Raw genomic sequence first — 20,413 nt, 5'->3', positions numbered from 1 at the left:
TACCTTGCCATACGAACACAACTGCTGTCAGCATCTTCCAGGATGATCTTTGCATTTTATGCAACAGTATCATAATTTGATTCATATTCTGTTTGCAGCCCAGCTATATTCTGCAGATTATTAAGTCCCAAACTTATAAAGGTATTTTTTATCTTCATTCCCCTTGTGTTTATTTAATTCCCTCCTGAATGTAGTATTTTCCACTTTTTTCCCCCCACAAATTCATCAAAACCATTTTAAAATTTATTCAGGCCTTCCAGCCTACAATCCTGGTGAGCAGATACTTATATTCACTTTATAAATGTAGCCTCTAACTCCTTTGTTTACTGCATTAATAACAGTATTTGCCAGAAACAGTCATGAGAGACTTGTGCTGGACTCTCCTCCTTTCCTCCAGGTTTGATTACCTATTGATATTTTCCATCCCCTCCTGCTCACAGAAAGACATCCACCAAGGCTGTCTGGTCACTCCTGTACTTTCAGGGCCTTTCTGCCTGCACCAGTGGAAGTATTTAATCTTCTTCACAGTCTGCAGTAGCCCTTTGCTCATGGAACAGAGACAATTTGCTTCTCCTTGAATTCCCTCTGGCTAGTGATTGTGTCCTGATGGCCCACTCAATTTAAAACACAGAGTTCAGTGCTAATCACTTTGCACATCCAGTCAATTGCCTTGATTTCATGATCAGCCTGAAGCAAAGCAAACCACAGAGCAGCCTGTGACACAGGGACACACAGGCCACTCAGTCATTATGGCAATCTTGTTCCTCTCAAGGATGGGCAGAATTTTTGCTCCCTGGGAATCAGAGCAATGCAGAGGAGTGGAATTGCTCAGTGCACAGCCATGGCCCACTGTGGCTTGGGAAAGTTCTCTCACCACCTGTGGCACACACTGCCCTAGGATCTACGCTGCATGATTGCTGAACAAGTGTCTCACAGCACTTGTACACCTTCTGCAGGATGGGGTATCTGTAAGAACACTCAGTCACTTCAAGGCCTTCAGTGGTTTGCAAAATAAAATCATCGAATAAAAATTCCAATGATGAAATTTATTATTGTCAAGTGTTTGGCTGTAGGCATATGCTCCAAACTGAAGTACTCTATACCCTTCCTTTAGATGGCCAACTCAAAAATACCAGTCATCTACAGTCACTGGCACTCTCATGGCAATGCAGAATGCTGGCTGGAAAGAAAACTGGAAACCATCCCCTACCAACTCAGTGGCAAAGAAGAAAAAAGCCACCATGGAGAGCTGCAGAAAATGTGTACAAGTGCTGTAAGCCAGTTTAAAAGTGGAGGACGTTTCGCATGAAAGAGAGGAGCAGAATGAAACAGCAACCCAACAAAGGGAAGGGACACAGTCTCTCCTGAAAATATTTCTGCTGCAATGACATCCACCTTCTTCCACACACACATTCATTCAGTAGGGCATGTCCTGGTCTCATGCATGACCCTTGGTACTCCACTCAGAGACAACCTCTGGTAGGGAGGCCAACCCCGCTGAAATCTTCCCTATCATTTGGCCAAATTGTTCTGACAGGCCTCATTGCCCCCACAGTCAGTCCTGAGTCTTTCCAGTTGAGCCACATGATATCTGAAGTCTCAAAACTGGACTTGGTACATGAGCCAAGGCCTTAATTATTTTGTGGACAAGTGGATGGATTACCTCAGGTGGCCATTATTCAACGCTTTAACTTATGACTTCTTCCTCTCAGTATCGGTTTTGTGATCCACTTTAATCTCAGATAGTTTTAAAGAATTGCTGCCCAGCCAAAAAGTGCTGTAACTGTGTAGTAGGTTTTTGCTATTCCTTACCTACTTGCCGTGATTGCATTTGCTCCTCTTTCAGGTAATTTTTCTAATTCATAAAAATAATTTCAAGTTTTAATACCATTTTTTGAAGTGATTAAACTATCTGCAGTTGATATAATCCAGTAATTTAATAACAAAATTGTATATATTGCTTCATCAATGGAAATGACTGAATACTACCAAAAGCAAGACAGGTCCCTATGGAACAGCAATTGTTCTGTTTCTCAAGTTTGATGATGGAAGACTGATAGCATTTTTCTGAACAATCTAATCAGCCCTATAGTACTTCACAACACTTCAAACGAGGCTGATATCTTCTGCTTTGCTTTTAAAATGTTGTGTTAAAGCAGCTGTTTCTCTTTTTTATTCTGAAGATCATTATATTTCTTTTTAAGAAAATTGTTTCAAAACTGTGTATTAGTAGCAAATTTTTATTGGTAGAGGTAAACCTTAGTCTAGATTTATTTATTTTTAATTTACTATTTAATTCAATGATTATCCCTCTTCTGTGAAGCTTGAAGGAAAAAAGCATTGGGTATTTATGTTGTCCCTAAAGGGCTAAAAGCTCGTCCTTTTGTTAAATAATTGATTTAAATTTCCTTCCCTTTCTAGTAGAGGTTTCATTAGGCTTTAGAAGTCATAATTTTTTTTGTGTTTTTCTGTACTTTTTCACACATATCTTGCTTTTACATTTATACATAGCTACAAATTCTTTCTTGTTGATTTTTCTTTTAAAAAAAATTCTCAGTTATAATGGCCTCTTACTACACTCCCAGGTTTCCCATTGTGTTGGTATAATTTGTCATCATGTGGCCTTTTATTAGTTCTCAAAGATGATAAATAATTTATCATTCTGTTTGTTTCAGCCATTTTATAAAGTATCCTGGAGTGAATTTCATCTGTTCCTACTTAGGTGAGAATCTCCAGCTTTCCAAATGCAACTTTTCTGAGAATACCACCTTCTTGAATCCTCTTCATCTCCTTCAGACACCTCTCTGCGGCACAACAAACTTTTTTTTTGTAGACAACTGAGCTGCTTTGAAGTAGATGTAAATTCTAATGTATAGCTTTTCATCTTTGCCTACAATTACAAAATTCTATTTTGTAACCAAAATCAAACCGGTTTCTTCTTCCAGATTAGCAAACAATTCCTCACCAGTCTGAATCAAACCTAAGAGTCACGCTTGAATCAGACTCCATGAGCCAGTGTCCCCTCTCATTTGCAGGAACACTCGTGCAGTTTGCCCCACCAGAAAAATTTCTGCATCTATTACGAAGAAAATACCTATTCCAAGATGGATACCAGTAGGAGAGCTTTTGTCAAGGCCAACAGTTTCTCTCAGGACAACTCATTTGTCACATAGCATGTCACATTTTACCTTTCATAAACATAAATACTCTGCTACTCTTCAGGCTTGGCAAATTAGTAAGGTTTGACAGCAGCTAGCATTGCTTGGGAAGGACTAAGAATTTCGTGTTCCATTATTCTCGAGAATAAAGCCAGGAGTAAAAATGGCTGTAGGTGATCTTTTGGAGAAATTCAAGCTCTGAGCATTAACTCTCATCCCAAAACTGGAATGAGAGCTGATGTGAGTCTACATAATAATTCTCACACATTACAGAATCAAGATGTCAAGCATATAGACAGGGAATCTCACAGGTCTGGAAAAAGCTTTTCTTCCACTAGAATTCTCAGTCCACTAATCACAACTATTTCTTTCCATTAAATATGTTATATTTAGAACCCAACAGCAAACAGATGAAAAAACCCCAACAGTGTGGAATAGAATATGCTGGTACTTAGGCTGGATAGACAAAATAACTTTGATGAAGTAATACCTATCTTTAAAAGTTCTTTCACTTGTTAAATGAACTGCTAAATTAGTTTTGAGACTAATCTTTGAGCTAATAGAAGGTGCTGGCTAAATGAGAGCTCATAAATTACTCTCAACTGAGTAAGTTTGTTTTCTGGCCTTCTAGTGATATGTTAAATACATGGCCCACTGGGAACCAATACAAGTATCAGCATAAAGATTTGTCTAATCAAATGAAACAACAGAAAAATAGTTTTACTTCAGTATTTTTCAAAAGTGCCAACAGTGTCGGTGCAAAAAAATAAAAACAGAAGATGAAAGGAGAACACCACCAGCATTCAGCAGATTTAAACTTACTCTTTATGATGCACTTTCATCAAAATTTGTAGTTGCCAAGTATCAAATTTCACTCATGCAACATCAATGCACTGAGAAATACATAGTTTGGTGAGAAAATTAAAGTCCCTATTTATGTAAAAACTGTTTTGAAATAAAAATAAAACAAGATTTTTCTTTTACAAAAAAATTATTTTTCTTTTTTGCTAACAGAATCATTATTTGGAAAACAATTTCCCACATGAAAGAGTTAAAGGAAGTTATATATATTTAAAAATGGAAGATTCTGCATTTCATAGTTATATGCCATTAATATTGAAGATACGCTTTCTGGCAAGAAACTTCTCATGCTTAAAAAATGCACCTTAGTTTTATACTGTACATTACAACATACAGTAGTAAGAAACAGAATTAGTAAACAGGTTATATGCAAAGAAAAAAGTTACGTATTCAAGACAGTTACAACTTTGACACAAAAAATTAAAATGTTCAGTTTAAACAGTATCTGAAGGCAATTCACAATCATTTCAGGAGTTTTGTGAAATTTAAGGCCATTAGTTCTAAATAAAATGTATCTGACACAAACTCACAAAACTGTGTATTTTGTACAAAATATACATGCAAAACCATTTTATAATTATATACGAACAGGCATATAATAAAATTTTTTGGGTAGTTCCGTACACAAAACTGTGCACAAAGCAACATAGTTGTGCAATTTTTAAACCAGTTAATTAACTTTATTATTCATGCACCCTGAATGGAAATGCGATTAAATGACAATATTAAGAGTCAGCATCCCTTTGAATGGGCAATCTAGAAGAAAAAAAAAGATTTTAAATTTTTAAAGTTTAAAATGGTCCATTATAAAACATCTGCTGTAATCACTTCAAAAGACATTTCTGACGCAAAATTTCCAGTGCTTTAAGGAATGCATGATATGATTTAATGAGCTCAGTGAGTCAACTATAATACTCTGATAGTTCTGGATTGAGGTAATTTTCTTTAATTAAATATAGCAAATAACTATTCTAATTTGTTTCAGTAGTTAGTTTTAAAAACTGTAAACTTAGATAAACTCAGAAATTGGAGAATCTCTGAAAAAATACACATACCTCCCCCTCTGAGTCTGGAGTTAGTTATAAGTCATATGCAATTATGCTATTCACATTTAGGAGTCGAAATTCTCAATACATGAGATGAATGGATTACTGAGCACTGACTGAAGCACTTCAGTTGCTTGAAAACACAAAGATGTATTTGTCCTTTTCTTAGCTTTCATTTGTATTTGTCTGGAAAAACATTCAAAGAGATATTGCTTCTCTTGTTATCTTGTGACAAACTATTGCAAGCTAGAAGACATGTGAGTCAATATTCCAAACTTTTATTCTTAAGAATAGTTATAAAAGTACTCAAATTTAAAAATAGTAACATGTAAACATTGATACAGAGTAATAGCATTCCTATACATTTATATACACACAGTATTCAGAGAGGACCCAATCTTGAGTTGAAAACCTGACTTGTGCTTTCCCCCTTCAATAAATACATCAAAAAGTAGGGTGTTTGGATAAAAAAAAAAAGTCCCAGAACATCAACATTTTGCTCCTAGCATTTAAAAGCTTTCCAGTTGCTTATGCAACTATAGGAGAATTTTGGTATGTGAAGAGAACTTTCCTAGCTTCAGAAAGTTATCAGAAGCTACTGCTGCATCCAGAGATTTGTGATAAATGCTAAGCACTTCGGAGCAGTCATATCTGAGTCTGCAGCACGTGAATCGGGGGTGTGTAGGGCGGTGGTGCAGGTGATGGCTTTATTCCTCTGACTCTCATGTAGGACAGAAACTGCTCTGGGATTTCAGCTAAAACATCTTTAGCAAGTCTTGCCATGCTTAGCACGTGGTTTCCACTTCTGTCAATGTAATCTCGGAATGGCACAAACTACAAAACAAAAGAGATGTTCACTCAGGTCATTAAGCAGACACAGAATATATCTTACCACATAAAAATAAGAAAACTTAACCTAGGGAGTTAGAGTAGATTAATATGTTACCTTACACATTTTTAACATACATATACATACATTGTGTTTTATATTATGTATTTTATAAATACACATTGTATCTCAATTTTTATAGATCGGTCTTCTAACAGAAATAGTGTCATGCTTTCACTTGGGTGAACCCTTTCACATAAGCCATGGCTAGCTCAGATTGCTGATGATATTCTTCATTGATACATTCAGGTTATCCCTCAACCCTTTCCATACAAGAAGGTAATTTTGTCTCAGAAAGCTATTCATTCCCTGCTCCTGGGGCCACCCAACAGACTGCCTCCACTCTGGCACTTGGTGAATAGATTTTTTCGATCCCTGAACTGAACAAAACAGAAAGGATGACTTCAGGTTTTTGACCATTTTGCATTATACCTAGTAGAACTATGAACCATCTGAACACTTTTAATATGATACTAACATGCATAAAGAAGCTAAGCAAAAAGGATTGGATCAAAGAAGAACTTGTTATGTGATACCCAGATGTTCAACACCTAAACCAGCTACCTGCTTAGCCCTGGCTTCAATTTTGTAAAACTTAATGAGATGCTTGTGCTACTGGCATAGAAAAAAGTCACAATCCAGTCTCCTTGATTTTCTTCCTTATGTAAAAAATACATGCAGTCTGAGTTAAAGAACAAAATGTGTCCCATCCTAAGAGATCACCTTACCCATTAGTCTGCAGACATGAAATCTCAGACCACTGCTCTGTAGCAAAGTGGGGCTATTTCAACAGTGTAATTGTTGAAATGCAATTTTACAACAGTGATGGCCTGATTTAGCTCTTCCTTGCCTCTCCTCACACTGCAGATGTCAGAGGAACTGGAGGAACTTTGGACAGGTAAGCAAACCTAGAGATGTACAAGGACAGCTAACATGGAGAAGTAGAGATGGCAGAGGAGTAGAATGAAAGAGAATAAGAGAAATCAAAGGGAGACTGGTGGAATGTCAAGTGCTTTTTCTATAATTTAAGAGTTTAATTAAAAAGGCTAATAGGCAAAATTCTCAAGAGAAACAACAGGTGCAAACACTACAGGTAAGTATTCTCCTAAAACATCTTCAACAGCAAAAGGATAACAAAGGAGTAGAAATAAAACAAAAATGAGGAAGAAATGGTACATAAGTAACACAGAGTCCCTACAATATGTATAGGTACTAGTGAGGAGGAAGCAGTGAAGAACATGCCTTTACATTAACTGCAGTCAGTAGTAAATACAACACATACAGTGACTCACTTAACAGACAAACTTTTCCTGGACTAGTTTAAGCAAAATATTTGACAATACTGTCAGAATTAATAGGTAATTTTGCTAGTTAATTTCAATTTAGCTAATACACCCCAAAACCACATTTTTTGTATTTGAGTAGTTAGTTTTATAAAGGCAAATCAGTTTTAGCCTGCCAGATACAAAATAAAGGTCAAACCCAACTTAAGAGGGTTTGACAGAATCCCTTTTTATTTACTTAGTTAGTCAGGCTATAAAGTAAATATTTGTTAGCATTTAGACTGAAAAAGAGCACAAAATAATACTGCCTTCAGTTAATTCAATATGTCATGGGGCAATATTCTGATCAAAATATATTAATAATAAATAAATGTTTTATTACAATTCTGATATGCAATGAATTCCAAAGAAATACAAAAGGGTATTCATTGCATATTGCTTTTTTATTTTTCAGCATAGGTTAGTATTTCTCTGATGCAAAGCATTTTCACAAGTAGTTCATAACATGTTAGAACTCCATCCATTTACGCTCTTTGAAGCTTTTAGGGCTGCTGTTTTTTAGAGAAATTATGTTGCTTATATTTAGATGCATTTAAACATAAGTGTAATATATGCCAGAGATACTTGAATTAGCTTTAAAAAATCTGACATGGCACACAGGGCTTTGCAGAAATACTAGCTTGGAGTCCACCCCACATACTGCTCTGTTGAAAGCACTGACATCTACAGCATAACAGATTACAGATAGCCCCTCTGCAGCCCAGTATGGACACCAAGGAACACTGCAAAGGCTTTGACAAAATGAGAAACAATTTATCCCCTGTTCAGCTGTCCTACATCATCCCTACTTTTATAATTATCTTTCTGACAACAGTGACTAAAGAAGCCAGTATGTTTTACTCTTCTAAGAGTTTTGGTATCTCACTTTCCCCTCAGTTGTTATCTTTGTATGTTGCAAAAATGAAAAAAGTATCTTTTTCAACTATTAGAATTCAAGACTCCATGACTGTCTTTAATGTATGTCCATAAAGAGTACGAGGGTAATTTAACTTCTGTCATCTTATGCTCATTTCTGATCCCCATTTAGAAAAAAAATGGAGACAAAATTTTAATGTAGTATGCAAGAAGACTGAAAAAAAAAATCTGATCATTTTCATTTCCATATATTTATGTAGCTTTCTTTATTTTTGTATTCTAATAAAACCAAACTATAAAAGCAGGTGTCAAATACATGTTTTGAACACTTCCTTGGATTGAAATACTGCATCCACTAGCAGTTATCAATCAATCCTTAAACATTCACGTATAAGTACTTGTAACGTTAAACATTTTGCAAAGTTTCAGTTCCTCCAGATATAAATGGAAACAAATATATATATCCCAAAGTTTGTCATCTGCAATCTGACCTGAATTATCATGCAGTATGAGCTATTCATGCAGCTCAGTTATTCTCTCTCTATATATATTCTACTAAACAACAATAGAAAAATCCAACCTATCTTGAAGAGAAATAAGTGAAAATAAGTAAGAGGAAAAATAAGTGAACACTATGAAGCTTGACAAATAGGAGGAACAAAGGGAGAAGAAGAAATGGTAGATCTAAGGCGAGGCTTAAATCTAAGGATGCCTGTTAGTGTTTAAGAGGCATTTGGACAATGCCCTTATTAACATGCTTTAACTTTTTCTCAGCCCTGCAGTGGCCAGGCAGTTGCACTAGATCTCTGTTGCAGGTCCCTTCCAACTTAAATACTCTATTGTAGAAATGTATTCAGCCACTACCAGGAAAACACGTCTTCCATAAAAGATTTGCTTTTAGACAGATACCATTTTTTCGAGAAACTTTATGTTTCTCCAAATTTTCAGCAGCTAACTCTTCTCCCATGGCTGTATAATACTAAGACTTTATAATAGTGTCCTGCCAGTTTGGGGTCATTTCCTAACAAATGCAGATCCACTACTGTGTGTTACAAAACGGCTCAGAGGTACCACAGAGAGTTTCTGAGCTTGTTATAAACACTTCAACATAAAGTATCTCAGTTCTAAGGTAAGATGAAGGGTAGGAATATAGATAGAAACAAGAATTCAAAAAAAAGAGGAACAGTAAAATCTATCTATGAGAATATATTTTCTCTCCCACCTGCACAATGTCTCTTTCTGCAAACCTTCCTCTTGAAGAAATCCTCACTACATCCCCATCCAGTTCTTCCATAGCTTAAAAGAAAACAAACAAAAAAACCCCTGTAAGTTCTGGTACACAACAAAATCATCTTACTGAGAAAAAGTTCGGACAACTTATACTTTAGAGCAACAAAACCAAAAATTCTCTTTAAGGTAACTCTTTTAAGATCATTTGCATCAGAAAATACATCATGTTTTGTACCTGTTTTGCACTTTTTCATGGTGACAATACACACTTTTATCTTTATTGTCACCTTCAGAAAAGAACAGACTATGACAAAGTTTTTATGCTTTCATCTCTCAAAACAGCAAGTATATCTTTGTTTTGTAAGGCAATATATATACTTTCAGAGGTGGAGAAGAATTCATCTTCAGCAGCTATTGTTACAGAAGATACAGGATACAGCATAAAGAGGTAATAACTCACATTCATACTGAAAAAGCAGTATCTTCTGATGTACAGGAATGAGGAGTGCTTAAAAAAATTAATAAATTTATTGTGTAATTCTTCTTGTATCTTCTGAGCAGGAAGCTCATACAGGAAAGCTCTGTTGTCCAGATACCTGGAAGCTATTCCATGCAGAAAGATGCACCTGCTGTCTTGCCAGTGTTGAAATTGATAGATTTGGGATCTCAGATTATTGCTCAGATGTTGGATCTGCAATTCTACAAACTTTCTTTCAGTGTATGCTATGAAAATCAAAGCCCTGCACCACTGAGCTTCTCAGGGGTTTACAAACTGGGCTGAATTCACTGAAACCAGCACTTCAAAACCTAGTTCTTCTGAAGCAAGAACTACAAAGTATAAATGACACTATCAGGAGCCAAGCTGAACAGAGCATATTTGTTCAAAGAAAAAAACCAGACTTGCAGAGCATGTTGCCCGATGATGCTGTTGCAAAAATGTCCATGTGTTCAAACCAGGATACTGAACAAGTATTTGAAGGAGTTTCACTAAAAAATTTCCAAAATAGCCATAAAGCACATCCTGCTCTGGAAACTCCAATCTAAAAACAGTATTCAGGGAAGTATCATATTTGCTTAGTCTGTTCTTAACATTCTCTAGGAAACTACCCATGGCCATGTCAGACATAGAATACTGGGCAAAACTGCCCCTTTTGTTGTTGCAGTGGGGATACTGCAACACGCCTATATGAAACCAGGAGTCCCGTGGAAAAGAAACAAATATATACGGACGGATTCTTGCTAGATGTTTCAGAGATGTTTATTTCCCCAGCCGCATGGCCGGGCTCTGCTCAGGGACCCTTACAGTCGGGGCCCGAGCTGCTTTGCCCGCGCAGGGGAACACAAACCAACCAATGGGGAACGAGGCTGAGCAGGGGCAGGGAAACCCCGTGCCTCCCCTCAGGGCTACATGGCAGGGGAGGGACCCCAACATCTCACCCGTTTTATTTTAATAAAAGGAGAATGAAGACAATTGGATAAACATAACAAGAACAGTTTCAAAAACAAAACAAGCCACCCTCCTGAGTCTTTAAATGTCCAAACAAATTCTGTGGAACATCTCAGGGCTGACAGAAGGGAGACAGAACTCTCTGGACATGCCTGTGGGGAAACTGAGGCAGGAGAGGGTTTAATTTCTTTCCTCCCCCTTTTCATCCCCCCATCGGCATCGGAAAGGGATTTTTGGGGAAACAATTGGCAAAGGCAGGGGTTTGTGAGGGAAACCATGGATGAAAAAACGGATTGGGAATAAACTGGGGATAGGGTAAACTTAGGAAAGGGTTCATATTGGGTATAGGGTAAAAGGGGAAATTAGGCTGTGGGTAGGGAAATTGCTGGAATGGATATTGTTTATAATTTTGTGCATAACGGCTGCCTTTGACGGGAATACCTCCAGGCCCAGTAACATTCGCTGCTTGTAAACCCTTCTTTCCTTGCACTATATCAAATTGAACAACTTCCCCATCTCCTACACTTTGCAGGTAATTTTTAGGGTTATTCCTTTTAATGGCAGTTCTATGGATGAATAAATCTTCCCCTGTATCATCTCGTGTTATAAATCCATAGCTGTTTTTCACATTGTACCATTTCACAGTTCCTGTGACTTTCGTTGCTAGAACGTCTCCTATCACGTGCTTGCGTGTCTGTCGTGGCTGCCGGTCCCGCGTGGCCGCCGCCTCGCCGACTCCGACGTCTCGGTCAGGCCCCCGCGCCGCGGCCGCTCTGCGCTCTCTGCACGGCCCCGCTCCAGCGCCTGTCTGGGCTCTGCATGGCTCCGCTCCGCAAACTCCACGCTGCTTTGAGAGCGGCCCCGTTTCGGCTCGGCGCTGCACTGCACAGCTTCTCGTGTCGCTGTGGAAACCGCCGCTTCTCCCTGCATAGGGCTCTCTGAGCCGTATGCACAGAGCGGGCTTCCACGCTGACCTCCGCTTCCTGGCTGCTCGTGGCCCACGGCACCCATGGCGCCTGCGGCATCGCTCCCTCACTCGCGGCCGCGTAGCCGGGGACCCCGAGACAGGGATGGGGTCCGCAGTAAGGCGCGCGCTCCCGAGGGGGCCGGGCGCATCCAGCGCAGGCACCTCCGCTGGCACAGCTGCAGTCATACACTCCTGGGGTGGCCGCCACGCGGTCTCGGCCACGGGAGAAGTATGATCTTCTGCTTTAGGGGTAATGGGATCATACAGATGCTCCTGAAGAGCGTCACTGATTATAAAGGATCCACGGAGAGCTTCTATCGCTAGTCCATCCCTTAGCTTATCACAGATCTCGTTCCAGAAACACTCCTGAGAATATCCAGGAGGTTTGATATCAAAAAGTAAGTCTCGAGAAATATAGGGGAACTCTTTGAAAAGCCAGATAAAAAAGTGTTCAAGATCTCCCGGTTCCAATACTTTTTTGTTTTGTTGTTCAAGGATCCCTTTTACTTCTAGATACATTTTTTTCTGTGGCTCAGAGAGCCCCATTTCCCACGATTCTTCCATAGTCCAGATATGCAATAGCAAAACAAAACCAAGAAGAGGAATCCAAAGTTTCCAGGGTTTACTCACACAAATCAGTCACGGGGATCGTTCTGCTCACATTCTCCACCATATGTTGCAGTGGGGATACTGCAACACGCCTATATGAAACCAGGAGTCCCGTGGAAAAGAAACAAATATATACGGACGGATTCTTGCTAGATGTTTCAGAGATGTTTATTTCCCCAGCCGCATGGCCGGGCTCTGCTCAGGGACCCTTACAGTCGGGGCCCGAGCTGCTTTGCCCGCGCAGGGGAACACAAACCAACCAATGGGGAACGAGGCTGAGCAGGGGCAGGGAAACCCCGTGCCTCCCCTCAGGGCTACATGGCAGGGGAGGGACCCCAACATTTTGTGATCTGTTACAGTCATCCTCACATCCTTTAAGTAAAGCTCTGCCAAATGTATGTGTCTTCTGCCCAAGCTTCAGACTTTTAAGAACCCCTCTGGTAGTCCCCAGGGGCTGGGACATTTAGGGAACAGTGGTATCTGAAGAGGAGAAGCTTGGTCTCTCTGTGGCAGAACTGAAGCTTCAGAGGCACTTGAAATGTCAGGACAGTGCCTAAACCACACGCCCCTGCACACACACTTCCTCAGCATCCACAGCAGACATGGAGTCTGTTCAGAAGCAATTTCTGTAGATGGAGGTAATTTCTCTCTGCCCTCTTGGGCACTGAGGGACTACAGACTTGGCATACACCTAATAGGTGAATCTCACTAAGGCAGAGCACTCCAAGATTGTGGCTCTAAAGATGGAAACTGTATTCTGCAGTACAAACAGAACCCTAACTTCAGAAAAGGGAAGGGATGACACCCCAAGAACATGTCCTGACTGAGAGAGGGAGCCTGGGCAAATCCAAGGACTAGACAAACAGGGAGAAAGGGAAAATGCAATGGAGGGGTGAGAGAACGGTGAGTAACACCGGACCATGTTGGAATTCTCAGGAGTAAAAATGAAGTTTACAAATTTCCATCATATGCATTTATGAATATAAACTTTTCTCGTTCATTGGGGCATACAATCATCTGAAGTGTAAGTGTTCACCTGGACAATTTCTTCACAGAATAAGATACTTAAAATTATCACTAATATACCACTTGCCAAACAGCACAAGAATAATGCTTGTAATAAAATAAAATAAATGTAAAATAAAATAATTTTTTTTGTCTTATTTTTTTTCCTCTTTTTTCATACACTTAGGACACGCAGTCATTAGTCAACATTAAACATCTGTAGTAGTACTACTAAGTATATTTCAGTGCAACAGAGGGCATACTGTCTAACCAGATGTACTAGAATGAAGAAGAAAGGATTTAGGACTTTGAGGAACAGACACACAGAGAATGTCTACACTTCATAGTGCAGTGATATATACTTAATAAATTAATACAAATAATGGAAGCCAACTTAGTTATTGCAATAGAGAATGGTGTTCCAGAATATCATAGAAAGAATATGTAAATAACCTGGTAATTTCTCTCCTGCTGTAATATTCTCTCAATGCTGCTGCACAGTTACCAAGTGAAACCCTGTTTAACCCAGACCACCTCAAATATATTTATTTTTCTCAAGATTTTATTACTGCAGTAAGATCAGTATTTCCAATCAACTGACACTTCACAAGGCATCTAAATATTTGTGTTGAAGAAATTTAACATTTCTTAAGTATATTTACTTTACTGTAAATGCTGAGCCCCCATATGGTTCTGACTTGAACAGGGAGCCTGAGGGGCTACACAGCTCCACATGGTAGCTTGTAATCACACTGAGTTATCAATCAATCAATCCAGCTGGAAACGTCAACAGCACTCACTCCTCACTTCATATAATGTTCTTTTGAAGAGCAGTATTTGTTTGAAAAGCCACATATTACTAAAATGTAAGCAAATAGAAAAAAAAAATTAGAAAAAACACTAGAATACTTACCATCGAACTCTGCTGGTCCTACCCCCACTATAATTATGGACATGGGAAGCTTTGAAGCCTTCAAAAGAAGAAGAAGAAGAGGTTTAATGCATTACATAACCTCTGCCAATACTATGAGATCTGAGAACGAGGTGAACAAAACACACAGATATTATGTTTTAAAGAACAATTTTTTTCCCTTAAATAGTTGAGTGGTGTAAACTATCTGCTTAAATGGTACAAAACATCTTGGATGAAGATAGAAAGGCACATGATTATTTTGTTTTTTCGTTACCAAGTCTTTGAATCATATAGGATGCTAATTAAACACAAAAAACTATGTTAGGATTTAATACTAACAGGACAACTAAGAGGACAAATTTCTCTTGGAAACTTTTGTAAACTGACAGTAATTGCAAATATGTACCTAATAACAGGCTGATATTTATTTAAATGTGCTTTGCTGTTTTTTGATATTACACAGCTGCTTGGAACTATGGGACACTATTTTGTACATTGATCTTATGCCAATTTTTAAAAGAAAATAAATAATCTATTTGAGCAATACATATATTATATTTATTCAATTAATGAAATTTTACTCTAGTCAATCATCCATGTCACAGACAACCAAGATATAGAATTGGCCTGTGGTAAGATTTTTAATTTTACTTTATATTTTTCATTCAAAGATGATATCTGGCCTTCCTTGAATAAACTCTGTAAAATCTTTAAAATTACAAAGACACTATCCTAAATATTGGACTCTCCTGCCCTGATAGTAGCACCAGTTCGTAGAAATAATGTGAATCTGCCTCTGATGAAGAAGGTAACAACTAAAACCAAAGAACATTCAGCAAATGTCAGGGCTGACAACTTACTGAGATAATTCTGATAATTCTGTTGCTTATTGAGATATTCTGATAAACCGTAAAATGTCTACAGCCGTTTTAAACATTAAACTGGACAAAAAAATCATAGATGTACACCTTCTGATCTCAGAACAGAACGAGATCCCTACTCAGACACAGAATTATGTGATACAATGAAATATGCTGTCCTTGCCACTTGCTGTTTCATAAAGACAAAGAGTTACTAAGCTTTTGCACATAAACTTAAGTGTTGGCATTTCCTGAATGACAGCATAACCTTTAAACAGTCTGGTAAAACAGAATGCAGCTGACATATATGCTGTAATGAGAAAGATGCCTAAAAGCACAATTAATGTTAAAAATTGAAATATACTCTGAGTTTTATACACATCAAGTTGCATTGAACATCATTACCCTTTCTAGTATTATGGGTATTATTAAGACTGAAAAAACTGCTATCAAATAGCATTTAATTAGTTCTGTCAATATACTGTGCTCACACTTCAAGAAATATGCAGAAAAAGGAAGGCATCTTCATAGAAAAACAAGACAGCAAATATTCCCAAGCTTCCACTTATTCCAAGCTAACAACACATCTGCTGTGCTTCCAGACATTTGTAGACTAACAGCCATTATTCTTTGAAATGAACTATTACTGAAAACAAGGTTCTTCTGTACGTCTTAGTGACAAATGAATTAATCTTGCAAGGTATCAGACAACTGCACTTGCTGGTCTCTTCTGCACAGACTTCACATGGAAGGGTGAATTAGAATTAAAAGCTGCTCTTTTTTTCTCCACTGAGCCTTTTTGTCACCCAGAAGCAGCTCATCTGAAAGAAATTATGTTTCAAACTTTGTATAGGCTAGAGAATGAACTTCCAAGCTTATCACCACACAGATTCTGTCTGTGTGCTGCAGGCTGGGACAAGGGCATCTTGCTAACCCCTCAGTGAAAGGCAGAGCACTTGGGCAGTATTTTCATGTGCACCCTACAAACTGCAATGGTATCAAATCTCTACAGGAGGTAGTGAAAGTGGGTCTTCAAAACTCTGCCACCTAATTCTACACTATTCACTTGGATGTGATGCTAAATTACTTCAATGTAGGCTTTTCAACTCACCACTTGGCTGTTAACTAGATCCACTGTGCTATGCTAAAAACTATTGGTAGAGATCTTTTCCAACCATGCCTAGGAGTGTTTCTGTGTGTACTTTAATCTGAAATTTCCCAGGGGCAAACGCACAATGGAACCTGCTCATAATACAGAATATTACTTAAACACATGGCAGTTTTGAAGAGAAAAATACTCAGAATAATGCAGAAACTAACAAATAATAAGGAATTTTCAGAATTCTAGGGGACTGTTTTAAGGGAAATCAGACGACTGGTATGCTTGCCACTCAGGATCAGAAAGTTGGGGGCAGTTTTTAAAAAGTGTGTGGATCAAAGCTGTCTACAATGATGAGAAAGACAGAGAACAGTTTATTATGCAAAACTGCACGGTGGGATGTGCACGAGGAAGGAGGAAGCAAGAAGCAGATGAGGAAAATCATGAAAACAAGTGTTAGAAGAGTATCATTTACCACAGAACACTATCTAAGGTTGAGTTCAGCTTCTGTTTTCTTTTCATCTTCATGCATAATAAACTTTTCCTAGTTGGTAAAAATGGGTACTTATGGAACAAATCTAGTGCCTGAACTATTAACCCGTTCACTTTATTGCCTAAAATATTAATTCCTGGAAACAATTCTTTTAAATTTCAACACTTTCAGCAAAACTTACATTCACTATGGATTCTTTTGTCTGAGCCATATCAGATATAACTCCATCTGTAATAATGAGAAGAACAAAATACTGGGAGCCGTCTTTTACTGAAGCAGCATATCTAAGGGAAGAAAATGAACATTATAATAGTAAAAAATAAAAACTTTATAAAAGGAATTAATATGAAAACAAGCTGTATTTGTAAAATCTGACTACCAAGGACTAACAAACATAACACAGGGAATTTAAAAATTAAAGACGTTCATATCTAAGCTGGACATTCTACTTTTAAATGAGAACATTGAAAAAACAGAACTAATACAATATTGATATTGATGGTCTGCATGTGCTTTATCAGTGAAAAATGGGAACTGCACCACTACCAAAAGGAGCATGGATAGAATGCCCTTTACAGAATCATGAGTTGTTAGAAAGTCCAAGTTGTTTAACAGGTATTACCTATGGGGTACATTGCTTCCTATGAAGGGTATACATTTATACTGAATGGTTGGGTTTGTATCACAAATAAAATTTATCAGGAATTCATATGTTGCATATTTTTCTCTTCTGTTTTTTTTTTTGTCTTACAAAACCAGGTTACTTACTGTTGACCATGATTCAGATTGACAGTTCACATTTATGTGTACATTTGTAAAATGGCTGAACACGCACCCTGCAGCCCTGGTTTAGATATTCATTTCTTTGCACCACCCACAGATGTCCTTTCCTTCAAGACTCAAGCTTCTCCCTGTGCTGTACAGGAATGCAAGATAAAATACACCCAGTGCCATTCCCACCTCAGTCAAAGGACCCAAGAAGCAACTGCTCTTTGAAAACGAGCAGCTTTTGAAGGTTTGCAAAGTCCTGAAAGAGAGTGAGTCCATAGCAGCCCCACTAAATCCTGTGGCCTGAACAGAAGAACTTTTTTTGTGGGAAGCTGTTTGCTGCTTCACAGCCACTACAATTCCTACTTCCATGAAGGCTCTTGGTGCTGCTTAGGAGTCAAAAAGTAGAACTTTGTGCAGTGAGTTGTATAGAGAGCAGTAAAAGAGAAAAATGAGTTGCCACAGGAATACTTTTGAATACAAGCCCTAATACATAATATGACTGTCAAAGAACTCACTATTTTTTTAGTCACTGAATATGAAAGACCTGGTTCACTGAACAGAGTATGTTCAATGATGGTTGCATATGCTCAGAAAATTCTAACTCTGATGACAACACAATGCACTGGCAAGCAAGTACTGCTGATAAATACAAGGCTGCAGCCACAACATTTATAAGAGTTTGGAGAAAGCCATAATTAACTTACAGAAAGCCACCATCTTCCACCCTCTCCCCAGGATACAGATGGGTAAAGAAGCCATATGAGCAGTGAACCTGTTGGATATCACCTACTTGCATGCTGGCAGTAGAGACTGATAGTTAAATATCGAGATTAACAAAAGCTACCACGGAACACATTTTCACTACCATGCAGAGACTTTTTATCTCATTTTTCCACAATGCTTATAATCTTTTCAATGATGATTGCATTTACAAGGTATGATGAGTAAAATAAACATTATTAACCTTTCTGAGCACTTAATACTGTCTACATACCTACACTGAAGAAATGGAACAGAAATTTGATTATTTCAAATTTTTTACAGATGAAAATGTTCCAAAGCCTTTTGCAAGGAAGATCTTTTATGAGGAGGGGAGATGAGAGAAGACACTAAGTTGAATTTGGTGTAGTTTAGATAACTCCCTAACTGGGGAAAGGATAATAAAATCCTATTTGCTTATTTGCTTGCTGACATTGTTTACAGAAATTTCATCAGAGGCATACTTTTAAGTAGGAGGGATGTGGAAAGAATAAATTTCTTTAAGAATGAAGGTAGGTTCAAAGAGTAAATGCAGGTCAGTACCATGTCCCTGACAATCAAGAGAATAATCAAGAAATTGAACACTGAAGGAAAATGGTGTTACTGAGAACTGGACTGATACACAGATTGCTTTAGGGATGATCATGCAATAGAAATCCTTGTGAAGACACTTAGCTCACCCACTATAATGTAGCAAGATTTGCCACCAGGAGGAGCTCCCAAGGTTTGCAACAACTTGATAAAAAAGACAAAAGTTCAGTGGAAGGACTAATACTGGTGGACAGTCTTCTGTTATTCTGCGAAAGTTGACAGATAGATATTCCTGAGAAACAACTGGTGAGAAAAAGAACTGATTTTATGCCAATGGTTTGATAACATTGGATCAAAATTTTCCATTTTTGCAATGAACAGCAAGCTTGAGGTAAACTGCCAAGTTCTGAGCCAGGCATCTAAGCTGCTATGACCAGTTCTGAAGAAAAAGAAAGAGCCAGGAAAGTTGATGGGTTAGATTTCCAAATAATGTGGATAATGCAGACACTGGGTGCCACACAAATGGAAAACTGTTACTGAAGAGATCATGTCAAAGGAAAGCTTAAAGGCAACAGCTACTCTCAGATGACAAGCAATGTAATATACATGTACAGAATTTTAATTGTATGATCTGAAGAAGAAACAACTAACCCTAAGGATAAATAGATGAAATCAGCTATCTAGCCATGCTAGGGGGCACAGAAAATTCTTTGTACCACAGAAATTTGCAAATTATTTTTTGCTGGTCTGTAGAACTAACAACAGCCAAACCAGATGATAAGTAAGTATTTCTTGCTATTAAAATTAGGTTTTTTGCAAGGTCATAAATAAAACATTACCAGTACAATTATTTACACATCCCTACTTCTTTATTTTGTAACCAGTAGTTCTTTCTCTGTGTCTATAAATAAAATATAATCTGTTCAACAAATCACCTAAGCCATATCACTTTCCTATATAAACTCATGGAGATATTATACTGCCAAAATCTTGAGCTCAAGATTATAAGTCAAGATCTTGTCTGTCAAAATAAGGCAACATTATCCTTAAGGAAATTCTATAAACACAGGAAGGTTTTTATTTTGAGAAGTCGGATGAGGTGTTGCATAACTGCACCACAGCTCTCCAACGACGACAGCTGTACTACTGTCTTAAAAGTACCACTACCAGCTGGCAATTGTTGGCACAGAGAGAGCTGGCAAGTTTTGTCGACATTTTGGATATTTAGAGGTTAGAGAAACTACATATACCTAAAAAACCTAAGATTTTATACAAATTTTTGATAGATGTATGTATTTTCTGTGAAGCAATAATTCTTTGTTCTAAAGGATGAAAAAGGAACATGACATGACAAAAATTTTCCTTCATTATGATTTCTGCTAAGATTTTAACACAGGCTGGTCAACTGGATCACTTTTATTACCTTTTAATCAGCAGTGAAATTCTGTATAATACCAGCAAATGGTCTTCAAACCTACTCAAAATCACAAGGTAATCATGAGACTGAATAAACAAAACCACTGTAAATAAATACCTTTCTCTGTAACTGGCAGCCTCTTGTATGCAACACTTGTTCT

At 37.8% G+C, this 20,413-nt stretch overlaps 1 protein-coding gene across 2 annotated transcripts in view; it reads right to left on the bottom strand.

Moving 5' to 3' along the window:
• Positions 1-3,857: 3,857 nt before the first annotated feature.
• Positions 3,858-20,413, bottom strand: part of CPNE8 (copine 8) — an 82,963-nt gene continuing 66,407 nt past the window's right edge. For both annotated transcript variants that reach the window (XM_068995184.1, XM_068995217.1), the window contains 4 exons: positions 16,957-17,059; positions 14,324-14,381; positions 9,375-9,448; positions 3,858-5,899 (listed from right to left, as the gene is read on the bottom strand). In XM_068995184.1, the coding sequence (XP_068851285.1) occupies positions 5,711-5,899; positions 9,375-9,448; positions 14,324-14,381; positions 16,957-17,059 (424 nt within the window). In that variant the 3' untranslated portion in view covers positions 3,858-5,710. The remainder of the gene's footprint in view (positions 5,900-9,374; positions 9,449-14,323; positions 14,382-16,956; positions 17,060-20,413) is intronic.

This window comes from Aphelocoma coerulescens, chromosome 1A (assembly GCF_041296385.1).
Source record: "Aphelocoma coerulescens isolate FSJ_1873_10779 chromosome 1A, UR_Acoe_1.0, whole genome shotgun sequence".
NCBI lineage: Eukaryota > Metazoa > Chordata > Aves > Passeriformes > Corvidae > Aphelocoma > Aphelocoma coerulescens.
Note: the sequence above shows the minus strand (reverse complement) of the source record. Positions and strands in the feature narration are given on the sequence as shown.